The sequence below is a fragment of the Toxorhynchites rutilus genome, chromosome 2 (genome assembly GCF_029784135.1).
Source record: "Toxorhynchites rutilus septentrionalis strain SRP chromosome 2, ASM2978413v1, whole genome shotgun sequence".
NCBI lineage: Eukaryota > Metazoa > Arthropoda > Insecta > Diptera > Culicidae > Toxorhynchites > Toxorhynchites rutilus.
The window spans coordinates 3,793,216-3,811,005 of record NC_073745.1 but is presented as its reverse complement, the minus strand read 5'-3'; the positions used below and the strand labels follow the sequence as shown (position 1 = coordinate 3,811,005).

General features: G+C 42.3%; 1 protein-coding gene across 1 annotated transcript; it reads right to left on the bottom strand.

Moving 5' to 3' along the window:
* Positions 1 to 2,829: 2,829 nt before the first annotated feature.
* LOC129764233 (uncharacterized) lies at positions 2,830 to 5,477 on the bottom strand. The gene is made up of 2 exons (XM_055763116.1): positions 3,933 to 5,477; positions 2,830 to 3,780 (listed from the first exon to the last, which is right to left on the bottom strand). Exons 1-2 carry the CDS (start codon positions 5,475 to 5,477, stop codon positions 2,830 to 2,832), a joined length of 2,496 nt encoding a protein of 831 aa, XP_055619091.1.
* Positions 5,478 to 17,790: the final 12,313 nt, after the last annotated feature.

The following is a 17,790-nucleotide window of genomic DNA, read 5'->3' as shown; positions in this document are numbered from 1 at the left end:
ACATAGGGGTTCAAATAAACCACCAAAATTTCTTATTTAATATCCTTTACTATATTTGCCATACAGCTAGTGATTTGGTTTGGGGGCACTTTTTACTCCCTTACCCGGCCAGGCCCTTTACCATTTTTGTTTGTTATAACCGCAGGATTACCTTGCTAGCGGTTTTGACATGTTCCGGATTTATATACGACTTATTGGCGCCTGTGTCGACCAGAAAGTTTAAATAACCTTTCGAAGTCGTAAAACGAATGTATGGTATAAAATTCAAGTTCGAGAGTTTTTCAATCTGACCACGTGAAAATTTAGTTCATTGGATTCCACTGCGATATCTGATTCGTCGTCATCGTCATCGTCATTGTCATCGTCCGAGTCATTGTCCACTATGGCGCTTTGCGCTCCATTTGATTCATTATTATTATGCTCAACCCGCGCTCTGTATTGCTGATATGGTTTCTTATGTTGTTGTTGTTGTTGCTGTTGCGGTGGGGGTTTATTAAAATTTAATTTATTTTGGTGTGCTTGATTTCCGAATGCTTTTGGTTTTACCGTCCCCTTTGCGCGTGTCTCGGCGTTAGCATTAAGCATAACTGCTGAGTGTGCTTCATCGAGTGTAGAAGGTTTAGAATTTCTAATAATGGACGCAAGTGGCTCCCCTATATTGTCCAAATATTTTGAGACTGTTATCATCTCGATAATTTCGTTTGGTGAAAGCGGGTTCATTTGAAGATTAGCCTTCAACTTAGTATTGATTTCTTTAACCTCGTTAAAGAATCTCGAATTGTTTTTGTCACCTTTACGGATATGGAATAAAAGTGAAAGGTTAGTAGTAAAATCTCTTTGGTCACCGAAGTTTTCGACCAAAATTTTCTTAATCCCCTGTAAAGTACTGGGATTCCCGTTGGCACATAGAATGGTGCGTGCCTCACCTTTAATTTTGTTTCTTATTGCTCTGAGATAGAACATGTTTAATGTGTCAGGAGCACCCTTTCGTCCCTTCACTTTAAAGGTATCGTATAATTCGTCAACTTCTTCCTACCACGAGTTTAATTCTCGTTTGTTGCCCGTGAACTCGGACAAATTTTTGATGGGATCTGGCAGGCGATAAAGATCGTCATTCTGCCCCCCGGCGAGCATTGTTTTAAGCTCCTCAACCGTGTTACGGAGCTGCTCAATTTCACTGCACTTTTCGTCTGGCATTGTTTCGGTAGTTAAGTATAATTAAATGTGTGTACTTACACGATTATTTCCAGCATTCGATATGCTGATATGTAGGCCCCGAGGAGGCGGGCAATAGTTGTCGTTCTGCTAGGGGCGATGTCCAAGCGATGCTCCAGAATGATTATTCGGTGCTGCTGCTGGTGATCACTACTAAGCTTTCACTGTCACTTTTTTTTCTAAAACCTCCTGATGGGTATCCTACCGACTGCGCCAGTAAGGAAACTCTTCCTGTTTATATACTTTTTAAAAAAGAGTTTTATTAAATTCCTAACCTACTTATTCCCTAGCCGACGTCCAGTGTGAGAAAAGAGAGCGAGCCACATGGCTGTGGCCTTTTTATTATTTCATTCTGCTGGGTATGCATATCGCATACCGCTGACGATGGATGTGCCGCGTGGCGTGGTATACCGGCTGGATTTCCTAACGCAGCTTCAATGCTTTGGGTCCAGGGGTGCTAATTTTCGCCACTCTGGAGTGCAAGCAGGGAGCTGTAGGAATCGGAGAAAATCACCGTTTTCGTGTTATCATCACATAGTGATATCGCAACGAGGAGGGCAGCTGTTTCTGCTGAGAAAATTGAACAAATGGATGGTAATTGGAATTTTATCTGAGCATTGTCGGAAAAGATGCTAAATCCTACTTTATCACCATCAACAGATCCATCTGTGAAGATTTTGCGATGGAAGGGGAACTGTTTATGTATGTGATTGTTGAAGATAGCTGTGACTATACTGTTGGCTTCACCGGCTCTAACAGAGTTTTTAATAGTCCAGTCAAATTTTGGTCCTTGGTCGTACCATGGTCGAGGGCCTTCTCTAGTTAGAGGAGCGGCTCCCGGGAGAGTGATATTGCAAATGTCTTGAAGCCATTTGCTAGCTCTCGTGGTGGTTGATGTGAGATTTGGATATTTCTGTGAGATTCGGATGGCTCGATTGGCCAAGGCTCTGGTGATGAACATTTCGAAGGGAACTTGGCCAGCCTCCACAAGCAAAGCTTTTATTGGGCTGGACTTACAGGCTCCTGAGGCATATCTGATTACGCTATGGTAGTGTTCGGGGTCTTCCTGATGGAACAGGAAATGTGGACCCCGAAACCAAGGACCGTTCGAATTTAGATTGTGTCCTCGATCCCATTTGGTTAGGTCGTCAGCGATGTTGTTTCTAGTGGAAACCCACCGCCATTCATCGAGCTTCGTGAGACTAAGGATTTCACCAATTCGGAAAGCAACGAATTGCTTGTAGCGTCGCTGATCCGAGTGGATCCAAGAAAGTACTGTCCTCGAATCTGTCCAAATAAACCGCTGTTTCACCTCTACGGAATGGTTATCGATGATGGAATTTAGCAATCTAGAACCTAGTACCGCGGCCTGTAGTTCCAGGCGCGGAATTGACTGCTTCAAAGGTGCAACCTTGGAACGTGCCATCACAAGCGAACAAATAGGACCAGAAGCAGTCATGACACGGAAATATGCAACAGCACCATATGCATTCTCACTAGCATCGACAAGAACGTGTAGTTGCAACGTACTGTAGTCCACAGATAATCCTCCCGTGAAGTGATAACGAGGGATCCGCACTCTTTCGATTTCTGGAAGCCTACCGACCCAACGACTCATTTCTCGCTACACTCGTCGTTGATCTGCTGGTCCCAGGCACATCCACTGCGCCAAAGATCTTGAATAAGCATTTTTCCATAAATAGTGAAGGAAGCCAAAAACCCAATGGGATCGAACAAGCTCATGATGCAGCTCATGACCCCCCTTTTCGTGGGCCGCCTCTCTCCTATCAGGTACGGTAGCAAATCTTCACGTAACCTTGCTGAGAACGTAAACTCGTCGCTTACTGAATTCCACACTATCCCCAAGACCCTTTCTTGCCCTGTTTCCTTGTCTTGATTAAAATGAACACATTGATTTTCTTTTGTCTCCCCCATTTCTCGCAGGAACACCTCTGAACTAGAGACCCAATTTCGAAGCTCGAAGCCGCCCTTTGAATGAACAAACGTTACCTCCTTCGCCAGCTTCACTGCTTCCTCGACTGTCTCCGTGCTATCGAAATAATCATCGACATAATGGTTCTCTAGAATCGCTCTCGCTGCCTCTGGAAACCGCCCTGCGAACTCCTTTGCATTCATGTTCTTCACAAACTGGGCGGAGCAAGGTGAACTGGTCGCCCCAAAGGTAGCAACGTCCATAATAAATACCTCCGGAGCGCTGGCTGGATTCTCTCGGAACAGGAACCTCTGCGCTTGCTTATCTTCTTTTCGAATTTTCAACTGATGATACATCTCTTTGATGTCTGCACCAAAACCCACTTTTTTCTCTCGAAACTTGCAAATAACTGCTGGGAGAGCAGTCAGCATATCGGGACCCTTCAAGAGTTTTGAATTCAGGGACACCCCAGCTACAGCCGCAGCTGCGTCCCAAACAAGGCGGACTTTACCCGGTTTCTTCGGATTAATAACCACGTTCAATGGCAAATACCACACCTTACTCTGGTTGGTGTCTGCTAGCTCCAACTCTGAAGCTTTGTGCGCATAGCCCTTGGTTAGGTACTCCGAGACCTACACCGTACTTTATCGTACAGTTCATTGTCCTTCAATAAACGTCTCTCTAAACTCTTGAGCCTTTTCACAACCATAGGATAGCTGTCGGGGAAGCACGGACTATCATATCTCCATAATAACCCCGTCTCAAAACGATCACCTACTCTTACCGTCGTTTGCGTCAGGATATCTTTCGCTCTCCTATCCTCTTCGCTTTCCGGTAGCAGCGCAACCGAAATGCCAGACTCTTCTAGCGTGTAGTGGCTCTTCAACAGATCGTGGAGGTCCTCGTTCGAAACACTGCTGCACGCATGATGACCAACGATGCTCGACTCAACACCACCGCTTGCAGGTCCGAATATGGTCCAACCAAGCTTGGACCGCACAGCGATTGGCTCTTCCGCTTTCCCGATTCGTGATTCTAACGGTGCACACAAGTGAACGTCTTTCAGTCCGATCAGAATTTGCGGAACAGTATGTTGGAAATCCACCACGGATAGATCTTGAAGATGGGGATACTGCTTGACTACTTCCGTCAGGGCTAGCGTCGACTGGGGAAGCCTCAAGTTATCCACGGTATGAGCTGCTTTTATGTGGAACCGGCGACTTGAACCTCGAGCCGAAATATACAGTTCTACTTTCTGCGAGTCCCTTTCCAATCGGGACATTCCAGCCGTCCACGTCACACGAAGTGGTTGCGTTACACCATTCGTCCTAAGAGCGCTAGCCACCGACTTCTCCACCAATGTGTAGGACGACCCCTCGTCCAGGAAAGCCACTGTGTTCACTGTATGATTTCCCCAGTGCAATGTGACCGGAATCATTCGAAAAATTACCGATTGCTTGCGTTGAAACGAATGAAAGTTGCAGTTCGATCCCGATTCCGGGCCTGCCGCGTGGAGTAAAGGATGGTGAGGCTCTCTACAGGTCCCGACATTACAGCGGAAATTCAGCTTACAGCGGGCATTTCCATGCTCATTGAGACACATGGAGCACAACTTCCATTTACGCACCGCTTCCAAACGATGTGGTACGGAGAGGTTCCGGAAGGCTACACAATTTCTTACCCGGTGATCAGTACGGTCGCAAATCATACATGGCTTTCTCACCCTCGGCGCCTGAGTTTTGTTGGCGTTTTCTTGTCCACAGTGGGCATGGAGGAAACCTTCGTGCTCTTTATCCTTTCCTCTGGACTTTCGATTGGCGTGGTCTACAACTACAGGTGCTTCACAGTATGACGTCACCTCGCTGGCGTCTTTCACGATTGCGGACAGATAGTTGGCTAAAGTTCGAATCGTGACTACACGGTCTCTCCTTCTATACCGCACCCACTCAAGTTGTGTACTTGCGGGCAACTTTTCGGTAATCTCCTGAATCAGCATGGGATTCAGAAGATGAGAAGTAAGCTTCGTTGCTTCCAGGTGATCTGCAAGCTGCTGGACAATCATCCCGAAATTGATGAACGTTATCAAACGATCTGCTCTCGGTGGGAGAGCCTTTCTCACCTTCACCAATAGCATATTTAGAAGGTGCTCCGGGTGACCGTACAACATCCGGAGAGTCTCAATGATCTGTGGAACTGCGTCTGGAAGTAGGAGCCTACTACGAACTGCTTCCAATGCTTGGCCCTTCAAGCACTCTTGTAGTCGAGCCAGGTTCTCGACATTCGAAAACCCACAAGCCTCGCTAGATGTTTCGTAGCTGCAGATGAACATCGGCCAGTCCTCTAACTTTCCGGAAAATACCGGCAACTTCTTCGACAGGAACTGCCTGGCGGACAGCTAAGCTTTGGTAGGTCCTCGACGACATCTTTGTTGCTTGTTTTGACCAGCTTGTACTGTCACCGATTCGTGATCCTCATTTGATTCGCTGGATTCACTATCGTCCTCATTTGCTTCTCGCACGTCATTTGAAACCGCGTCGTTCTTCTTACTTTCGATCTTTTCCTGTGTATCACCTTTTACGGATTCCGCGTCGACGGGCGGAATTTCCTCCAATGATGGCGATGTGACCAACGGAACTAAACATGTTTTTGGAGTGGAGTATTTTTGATATGCTCCTCGAAAATCTCCGTTGCCAGTCTCGACCAGATCCATTTTCCCAGGTTTGCCTTTTTCCGACCTTTTTTTTCGGTTTCTGCTTTTCCTGGCTTTGTTTTCTCCAGTCCCGACTGCTTCGGCTTTTCTTTGTCACTCGAGCAATCATCTTCACAACCTTCAGCTTCTTCCGTTTTTTCTTTCACACCACTATCGAAATCCTTGCTCCGTTGCTGTCTAAGCTTATTCAATTTACCGTGCATCTCCTTTCTCATCTGCTCACTTTTCTTCTGGAACGATTCTTCCTCAGCGATTTCCTTCTCCAACTGCTCTTTTTCGAAGGCTAACTCCATTTCGCGTTTCTCCTGTTTCTTCATTTTACAGTTTCTTTATTAATTTTACAATATTTTTCTTTTTTTCAGGTCTCTCAGGATCCAGCAGTTATTTGGCTATCAGCGGCTATCAAAACATCGATTGGTCAACATTATTCTTTAATTATACAATTTTTAAAATATTACCAATAAATTCCTTTTAGAAATTCTAACGATTTCTCTGTAAATTTCAATACACTTTCAAAAACTATCCAACTCAATTCATCCGTTTGCCTTTTGTTTATCTATTTTCTCCTTTCTATACTGTTTTTATTCACTCTGGTGCCTTTTTGACATTTCGTCGCAAGATGGTTAACTCATGCAGGTAGGCCTTAGTCGACTGTGCGTAGCGGTGTGTACATAGTGGCTCCCCGACGGGGAATTGAACCCCGGTCTCCCGCGTGACAGGCGGGGATACTGACCACTATACTATCGAGGTTTTAAATGATCAATTGATTTCCAGGATGCACTGCTGAAGAGTTCAATCCCGTATAGCATTTTTGTGAAGACGATACTTCTACCGATTTTATAAATGGTTTTACGCGCGCTTAAGCGGCTGCGACCACTTATTACCATCGTTAACCGGATACGACTTTTGATATCTGCTTTTGTCTTTTTGATGTGGTCTGTGAATGAAAGATTTTTATCTTTTATGTAACACCTAGAATTCGAGCTGATTTAACTCGTTTCACAAGTGCACCATTAATTATGCATGGTTTGAATTTTTTCTTGTGACCTTTTAGACTGCAGCAATGAAGTATATTGGATTTTTGTGCTGAAATTTTGAAACCAATTGAATCTGCCCAGCTGCTGATAGCAGAGATTCCTATCTGGAGTCTTCTGCGTGCAAGTTCAGTGAATGATGCTCGGGCCATAAGCAGTATATCGTCAGCATATGCCAGTATTTCGATGTTTGGTGGAATAACATCGAAAACTGATTGCATTGCTATTAAGAACAGTTATCACTGAACACTTGTGTTGAGTAGACGCATTCACAGAGAGATCGCTTTGAAAGGAATAAGAAGTTATTTGCGTAGTAGGGGTTTAAAGCTTGAAAAATCAGGCCCCCACCTATTAATATGGATACGCTAAGAGCCCACACGTTCTACATTGATATCCGTAGCATACGAAAGTTGAGGGATGAGACCATCTTTGCGTTTATCGCAAAACAATTGAAGCTGACCCCTCAAGATGTTACTGCCATACAAATCGACAAAGTCGAAGGAAAGGTATTCGTAGAGATGCAGACACAGGAAAGAGTGGAAGAGGTCGTGGAACAGTACGATGGCAAATTTGAGCTGAACAACAATGGTACCATCCATCGTATCAGATTGTACGTTGAGGATGGGGGAACGGACGTAAAGCTGCACCACTTACCTCCAAAAATGCCTGACCAATGGATCTCTGAATACTTCTCTACATACGGTGAGATCATCAGCGTAAAGCACGAGATGTGCCGTTCGGAGTTCTTCTCGCAGATACCAAGTGGGATACGAATAGTCCGTATACGAATAAACCATTCTATTCCTTCCTTCGTGAACGTAAGAGGATACAACACACACGTCACCTATACACATCAAATCCAAACATGCCGACACTGCAATCAAGAGGTTCACTTCGGATCAAGTTGTGCACAAAATCGAACACTTTTACAAATTCAAAACAAATCGTCATCACTCTACTCCGACGTTGTCGCTGGCCCGGGAAAGGCTAGCGCAAACGAAGCTCAGAAACGACCAGCATCATCGCTTGAAGACCACAACAATCGATACAAAGCACCGAAGATTTCAACCGATACCACGAATGCAAAAATCACAACTGAAGCAATATCCAGCAAATACAAGGCAACGAAAGAATACGACATACCAACAAATGTAAGTGACAACTTAGGCCACTCAAGGGCTACACCAACAAGCAGCCGATCAAACTCACTTACCCGACTATCCGAGAGAGGCGTTATGGAGATTTCCGATGATGAATCCTCGGAAAGGCTACGGCGCTCAACAAGAACTTCGCACCAAGCGGCAAGTAAACTCGTAATCGATCATGCAAGAAATAAACAGTAGACAAACCTTCTCTTATACTCTCGCAACTATCAATCTGAACGGTATCAGTAACGAAAACAAAATAAACTCTCTCAAGTCACTTATATATACACTAGACCTAGATATACTTTGCATGCAGGAAGTTATCAATGAAAATCTCTGTATTCCCGGCTATAATATTACATTCAATATAAGCGAAACTTGTCGTGGTACGGCTTTTGCTATACGAAATGGAATTAAAATAATCAGTGTGTCCCGGAGCCTGGATTCTCGTATATTATGCATCAATCTAGAGCATGACGTTCGAATTTTAAATATTTATGCCCCATCTGGATCAAATAACCGATCGGCGCGTGAAGAGTTCTTCAATCAAACCGTGCCCAGATTCATGCAAGATTACCCTCCATACACTATATTGCTGGGAGATTTCAACTCCATAGTTAATCCAGCTGACGCCACTGGAATATCAAATATGAGTCCGGCTCTAAAAAGATTATGTGAAAGGCTAAACTTCAAAGATGTGTGGAGAGAATTCAACACGCAAAATGATTACACTTTTGTGCGTGGTCGGTCGATGTCGGATCGATAGAATCTATGTCACTCCAAACTGCTTACCCAACGTACGATACTGCAAGTTACAAGCGAACAGTTTTAGCGATCACAAAGGAGTTGTTATGCGCATTGTACTACCTATACGCATACAAAGAACTCATAGACCATTCTTTAGGGTGAATAAGCATTTACTGTCTGATCAAAATATGAATGAGCTCATTTATAAATGGGTTTACTGGACACGACAGAGGAGGCATTACGCAACATGGGCGGATTGGTGGTCTTCGTATACCAAAGGGAAAATTGCGTCGTTTTTCAAATGGAAAAATTCTATCGCTATTCGGACATTCAACAACACAATGGGTTTTTACCACACGTGCCTGAAAAATGCATACGAAAAGCACAAGGATCAAGACTGCACACCAGAAATAAATAAAATCAAAGCCATAATGTTACTAAAACAGAAAAAATTCACAAATAGCAGGAAGAACACGAATCTTCGTTTTCTTGGAGGAGAAGACGTCTCCATATTTCAACTGGCAGATCAAGCTAACAGAAGAAGAGAAACCAGCGTAACATCCTTGACGATCGATGGGCAATCTATAACCAACACAGATAACATACGCAGCTATATCTTGGAACACTATCAGAGTTTATTTCATGAGGACGAGATTGAGGATGACGATCGTTTTCTTCCGGCAAGGACGATGATGGAGAATCTGAATGAAAATAACCACTTGATGGAAGATTTTGGAGAAGATGAAATTTATGCAGTCATTAAAGGATCAGCACCAAACAAGTCACCAGGAAAGGATGGTCTTACCAGGGAGTTTTATCTGAAAGCATGGGATATAATAAAGAACGAATTCACACTTGTAATAAATGAAATCAAAAACGGTTACGTGAGGGATGATTTACAGGATGGAATAATAGTTCTAGTTAAAAAGAAAGGAGGAGATAATAACATCAGCTCACTGCGTCCGATCACTTTACTGAATGTGGACTACAAAGTACTGAGTAGAGTTTTGAAGCAGCGGGTGGAAAAAATTGCAACAACGGTACTTTCAAGTCACCAGAAGTGCAGCAACGGAAAAAACACGATATTCGAAGCGGCCTGCACAGTCAGGGATCATATTGCTCTATCCAAACAAGAAAGAAACGGCGGAATCGTAGTTGCATGTGACCTGAGTAATGCATTCGACAGAGTTAGCCGTTCAGTTCTTTTGAAAAATATGAGAATGATGGGCTTCAATAGACAGTTTGTAGATCTGTTAGAAAATTTAGCTATGAAAACCAACTCTCAGCTGATCATCAACGGTCAAGTTACCGAACTTTTCTCGATAAAGAAATCGGTACGACAAGGCGACCCCTTGAGTATGCTGCTTTTCGTCATCTATCTGCAACCTTTGCTGGACAATCTTGCTGAGATTTGTAGCGCTCCAAGAGAATGTGTGATAGCTTATGCAGATGACATCACTATAATTATTCGATGCCCTTCAAAAATTGATCGTATCCTAACATGTTTTCAACAGTTCGAGAAGGCTGCAGGAGCAAAGCTAAATATGAGAAAAACTGAGGCTATGGATATTGGACCAGGGATACAACACTGGGAAGGTTTTGCGAAGAAAGATGAAATCAAAGTTTTGGGAGTACGGTTCAAAAACAACATAAAAGACACTGTCTGCCTCAATTGGGATAAAATATACCACAATATAAATTCACTTATATGGATGAATCGACCGAGAATAGTGAACATCAAGCAGAAAGTTGTGTTGTTAAACACATTTATCTGCTCTAAAATGTGGTATATGGCTTCGATATTGCCTATCCCAAACAGATATGTTGGAATGATAACGAAGAAAATTGGATATTTTTTGTGGGCAGGCGTTCCAGCTCAGCGTGTTAGGATGACAGATGTAGTGCGACCAAAGAAACAAGGTGGTTTGGGACTCCATTCACCAAATCTAAAAACTAAAGCCCTTTTGGTTAATCGCTATATCAGAACGAGATCAGTTTTGCCGTCCATGGAATCATATTCCCAACAAGTCATTTAGTCATTTAGATAATCCGGAGGCCATGACGATCTATCAGCATCTTTTAGATCAGTTGCCACCGGTGAAAATTACAGAACAGGTGACAAGAAGTTGGAAACATGTTTGGAAAAATATCAACCACAAAAAGCTGACCTCAGACGAGAAATCCACATACTTCCTACTAGTGCATGGAAAAATACCACATAACGATATGCTGTACCACCAAGAACGGCGACCAGATCCTAATTGTGGCTTCTGCGGGGAGAGAGAAACCTTGGAACATAAATTTACATCGTGCCGAAGAATAAATCAATTATGGGAGCACGTCAAGATAGTAATGGGAAGAACATTTCAACAAACTGGAATTAATTTCAAAGATTTTCACTATCCAATACTTAGAGGTAGAAACAATGGAGAAAAAGCAAAAATTATGAAAATATTCATAAGATATATTATGTATTTTTTGGAAACTCCTGACGAAAGTAAAAATAATGTTACACTAAAAAGCTACATTGATATGTATACATAAAAATCTGTAAATAAAGCAATATTGATAATGGTCAAACAAAAAAAAGAAGAGAGTTGCCGAAAGAACAGAGCCCTGTGGTACTCCGTTTTCTTGAACTCGGCTTTCAGATATTGACCCTCCGAAGAAAACTTGAAAACTTCGGTTGAGGAGGAAACTTTGAATGATTTCGAAGAGGTAACCTTCGAATCCCCATTGGTGGAGTTGATCTATGATATTATGCTTCCAGGTGGTATCGAATGCTTTGGAAAGATCAAGCAAAGCAAGTTCATTGTGTTGTCTCTTCTGTGTGGAGTCATGAAGAAATTGGTTGAGATGGCAGAAATATGTACTTGTGCCTTTTCCTCGACGGTAAGCATGTTGTCTGGGGTCTAGTAGTTGTTGTTCTTCGAGGGTTGTTATCAGTCTTCGGTTAATCATCCTTTCAAAAAGTTTCCCTAAGCAGCTGAGGAGCGTGATAGGGCGATAGCTATTCACATCACGTTTGTCCTCCTTTGCTTTGGGGATCGGGATTACCATGCCAGCTTTCCATGAATCTGGAAAGTATCTGTTTGTCCAGCATTCGTTGAAAATCTGCAAAAGCAGGGTTTTCGCATGGTGGGGCAGGTGTCTTATCATCGGGTATTCGATATTATCCGGGCCGGCTGACTTACCTTTGGACCTTTTAAGGGCCCAGAGCAGCTCGTCCATGGAGAAAGGTTTGTTGTATTCGTGCTGTTGACCTGTAGCAGAGGGAAACACTTCTAGTTCTGCTTTGGCTTTGATATTCTTAAAGGCATTGGTGTAATTCGAAGTGGATGAAGATTTGGCGAAATGATCTGCCAGATGTTCGGCTATGGTACCAGGGTCTTCAGTAGTAATACCGTTGATCTCAATGGAATAGCAGTTAGAAGCTTTCTTGCCACTGAGAGCGTTGACCTTGTTCCATAGTTCTTTTGAAGATGTTGAAGGATTAAATTCATCAAGAAATTCAGTCCAGCTTTGGGTTTTTGCTTCGGCTATTGCTTTTCTGGCTTTAGCTCTAGCTTCCTGAAAATTGGATAAAGCAATCCTTTTGCTGTTGTTTCCATCTGGAAGACGTCTGAGAAGACGAAGCAGTTTTCTTCTTTTTTTGATGGCAAGTGCTACTTCGTTATTCCACCAGGGGACAGCCTTACGACCGGGGTTCCCACTTGTTCTGTAGATATTTACTTCTGCAGCGGAGAGAATGGCTTGAGTAAAGTCATCAACAGAGTAGCTTATGTGTGCTTGAAGTAAGCTGTCAATTGTAGATTCGAAGCCTTCCCAGTTGGCTGATTGGTATTTCCATTTTCTGCGAAGAGTAATATTGGGATTCCTTGTTAATGTTCTGATGTGAATTGGGAAGTGATCACTTCCTCTGAGGTCATTTTTTTTTTTATTAAATCGTTTATTTTTACAGGCTCAGTTACATAAGTTTAAAGGAGCCAAACTCCTATCTGTATAGTTACAAGTATACATAAACATTTTTTATTAATTCTAATGTTAATGAAGTAGAGAACCGATTACTCGCGGCTTGCTCGAGTTTAGAAGGGTGACATTTTGTTTCAGGAAAAGGATGGGATATAAGAATATGTTGACAACTCACACTCACATTCATCATACTCAATTCTTAAGCCTATCTTATATCTAACATGTATTTACAATTCACCTTATTCTATTGTTAGTAAGAAGGGATTTAATTTCTCGCGAAGGAAAAGGAAAAGGAAAATATAAGGATATAAGGACAATCACACACGAAGATCGATAACTTTTAAGAAGACGTATATTTGGGACATGTAATCAAGGTCTAACCGAGCCAACACATCTCTCACCGGCACATTGGGCTGTCTTCCTCTGGCCCGAAGAGAGTTTTCTAAATTCGATCTGGCAACAAGATACACCTCGCACGACCAAACAACGTGTTCGATGTCGTGGTAACCTTGGCCACAAGCACAGATATTGCCATAAGCAAGATTAAAACGAAAGAGTAGCGCGTCTAACGAACAGTGATTGGACATGAGTCGAGAGAAGGTGCGAATAAAGTCCCGACTCAAGTCCAGACTTTTGAACCATGGTTTGAGGCTAACCTTAGGGATAATCGAGTGAAGCCACCGACCCAATTCATCTTCGTTCCATTTGCGTTGCCAGTTAACGATGGTATTTTTACGAACTAAAGAATAAAATTCATTGAAGGCGATTTGACGCTGATAAATTTCGCCTTCAATTGCACCTACCTTTGCCAATGAGTCAGCCCTCTCATTACCCGGAATTGAGCAATGTGAGGGGACCCAGACAAAGGTAATGACATAACAGCGTCTGGTTAAAGCACTCAAAATGTCTCGTATTCTCTCAAGGAAGTACGGCGAGTGCTTTTCCGGCCTCACTGAACGGATAGCTTCGACAGAGCTAAGACTATCCGTTACAATGTAATAGTGTTCAACAGGTCGTGAGGCGACGCTGTCCAGCGCCCAATGAATTGCTGCCAATTCAGCAATATACACTGAGCAAGGATTCTGAAGACTGTGTGAGGTGCTAAAAAATTCGTTGAACACTCCAAATCCTGTGGACTCATTCATAGAGGACCCATCAGTAAAGTACATATTATCACAATTGATACGCCCATACTTTGCATTGAAGATCGTAGGAACGATCCCCGATCGATGATAATCTGGAATTCCATGGATATCTTGCTTCATGGACAGATCAAAATGCACAGAGGAATTGATGTAGTCAGGAAAACAAACACGGTTGGGAGTATACGAAGAAGGATCAACCTGCATGGAGATGAATTCATGATATGAGTTCATGAATCCTGAATGAAAATTTAGCTCGATAAGCTGCTCAAAATTTCCGATCACCAATGGGTTCATAACCTTACACCGGATGAAGAACCGAAGAGATAATAAATTGAAGCGATCTTTTAGTGGGAGCAGGCCTGCCAAAACCTCGAGACTCATGGTATGCGTTGAGGGCATACATCCCAACGCAATACGGAGACAAAGATACTGAATTCGCTCGAGTTTAATGAGATGTGTTTTGGCAGCTGTTTGAAAACAGAAACTGCCATACTCCATCACTGAGAGAATAGTTGTTCGATACAACATTATAAGATCTTCGGGATGGGCTCCCCACCATGTGCCGGTAATTGTACGGAGAAAGTTTATTCTTTGTTGACATTTTTTACTCAGATACCTAATATGGGCCCCCCAAGTACATTTGGAGTCGAACCAGACCCCAAGATACTTGAATGACATAGCATGAGTGATCGGTTTACCCAAAAGTTGAAGCTTTGGTTTTGCTGGTCTATGCTTCCTAGAAAAAACCACCATCTCTGTTTTCTCCGTGGAGAATTCGATCCCTAGCCCAATGGCCCAGGTTGAAAAATTATTCAAAGTATCTTGTAAGGGTTCTTGCAGGTCGGATTCTTTTGATCCTACGACAGACACTACTCCATCATCTGCAAGTTGTCTTAGGCTGCAATTTTGTGTAAGGCAATTGTCGATGTCGCTTACATAGAAGTTGTACAAAAGGGGGCTTAAACATGAGCCCTGGGGGAGGCCCATGTAAGAGACCCGACTTACTGCCGAATCTCCGTGAGAAAAGTTCAAATGTTTCTCACAAAGCAAGTTATATAACATATTATTCAATAGAGGCGGCAGACCCCGAGAGTGTAATTTGTCTGACAAAACCTCTATTGAAACAGAATCAAAGGCCCCCTTTATGTCCAAGAATACTGAAGCCATTTGTTTTTTTCCGGCGTAAGCCATTTAAATTTCTGAAGAAAGCAACGCAAGACAATCATTCGTCCCCTTGCCCCTGCGGAACCCATATTGTGTATCTGAGAGTAGGCCATTCGTTTCAACCCATCGATCAAGGCGAAACAAGATCATTTTCTCCAACAATTTCCGTATACAAGACAGCATTGCTATTGGGCGGTACGAATTGAAGTCGGACGCGGGTTTTCCGGGTTTTTGAATAGCTATAATTCGCACTTGTCTCCAATCATCTGGAACAATATTATGCTCCATAAACCGATTGAATAAATTCAACAAGCGATGTTTCGCCACATCAGGGAGGTTTTTCAGCAAGTTGAACTTAATTCTATCCAATCCCGGCGCAGAATTGTTACATGAAAGGAGAGCAAGAGAGAATTCTACCATCGAAAACTCGGAATCAAGATCGCACCTATCTTGTGGTATATCTCGAACAATTTTTTGCACAGGAACGGAATCGGGACAAACCTTCCGTGCAAAATTAAAAATCCATCGATGTGAATATTCTTCGCTTTCATTCGATGAAGAGCGATTTCTCATGTTTCGAGCCACTTTCCATAATTTTTTCATTGACGTTTCTCGTGACAGACCTCCCACGAAATTTCGCCAATAAGCACGTTTTTTCCCTTTGATCAAATTTTTAAATTGATTTTCAAGGGATAAATATGTTTGAAAATTCTCAATGGTTCCACTTTTCCGAAAAGCTTTAAATGCATTCGATTTATCCTGATAAAGCTTGGAACATTGGCTATCCCACCATGGATTGGGAGGCCTTCGACGAATAGTGGGACCTGGGATGGGTTTCGTTTGAGCGCGAACCGCGCTGTCATAGATCAAACGAGAAAGGAAGTTATACTCCTCCAATGGAGGTAAACCATCTCTGGAATTGATGGCTAGAGCAATCGCGTCCGCATATTTTTTCCAGTCAATCGACAAGTCGACCCAATGGTGATGGAAATTTTGATTGGCAAGTGATCACTACCGTTGGGGTCCTGGATTACATTCCACTTGCAATCTAACGATAGTGAATTCGAGCAAAGCGAGAGGTCAAGGGCACTTGGGTTGGCAGGAGGTTTAGGTACACGTGTTGTTTCCCCAGTGTTCAAAACGGTCATATTGAAGCTGTTACAAAGGTCATATATCAACGATGAACGATTGTCGTCGTACTGTTCCCCCCAGGCAGTTCCGTGAAACTTAAAACAGATGATTGTAACTAATTTTATGAACAAATGAAAATTCAAAAAAAAATACCGCAGGACTTTTTTGACAGCCTAATATTTCCTGCAGTTCTGAGCAACTAAACAATAGTTTAACGGGCGGAATATTTATAATATTATCATCATATTTATACATTATTTAAATACTTAGGGGAAAATCGGGAAAGACAAACACGGTAGGAATGACGGACACCCCTGTATAATTGATAAATTACATTTTTAATTTTAATGATGTACAAACTTGCAATACAGCGTAAAAATTCCTTTGACACTTACTGCGTACACCTTGCTGGCTTTCTGTTAAAATTGTAAATAAAAACCAAAAGAAAAATCTACAGAGAGCAGCTCGATTTAAATTTTCGTCTGCAGAAAACAAGGCTCTCATTATTATCGAGTTATTTTTTGGGGTATTTTTTGTTACGTGAATGTTCTACCACCACTTCTCTTCCAATTTATCGAATCAACGGTGAAGTTTTCTCGTTTTTACTCCAGAAATATTGACGAAAACAAAATACTCATCAAGCCGGACAAAGGACAAACGTTTAGTTTTGAAAATAATTTGGTTATCTCTTTCTTCTTTTTTTACCAGATGTCCACTAACTACGTTTGCAATTGCAACGAGATATCAGGGACGGATCAGCAGAGTGTTATCTAAAACGTAATCCGAATTTGTCATTCCGAATGCCGGAAGCCATTTTAGACATGAAAAAATGAGAAAAATTACAAGCCCTTATAGGAGATTTTAGTCTAGCCTTTTTGTTAGATCATTTTTATGGCATATTTGAAGTCCTCAAAAACTTATCGAGTACATAAACTTGAATTTTCAGTTCGGTCGGTGTTTAATCCAATGTTGAATTATTGTTCATGATTAAAAGGAGTTTAAATTCATACAAAGGGCGATAAATCGGTATACCCAATTACTGAAGAACATCAATCTGTAGCACAAAAAAGGCCATAAATCATACGCACAAATAGCCAGAAGAATACCGAATAGCCGCATTTGAATATCCTTAGATTGCCTTTTTGCCAGTATTCAATAGCGTAGAAATTCCCACTGCTTAATTGTCCACATCAATAAGAGCTTGCATTCTATTATATTTTAGGCCTGTTCTGCTGAGAGCCACTGGTCAATAAGTATCACTGTAAAGCACTGTAAAGCACACTCGTAATAAATCCATCGAACGTTACGCATCTCTCGTTTTTTATTTTGCAAAGGTTCCGCATCCATTGTCGCGTATTAAACCGCTCGCCGAACAGTGTCGATATTATTTTCATTTGTCGTGTCGAAACATGGTCCTTCGAGCCGGATCCGCGTAATAACGTAGTTTTCTATCGATCAGTGAACAAAAACTTTTTCGAAGACGTGTATTATAAAGTGTCAAATATTCGTCTTGTTTACTCGACGTGACAAAATCCGCGTTCTCTGCGCCCCGCTGAGTGTCGAGAAATATAAGTGCTTCGGTAGAGTGGTTTAA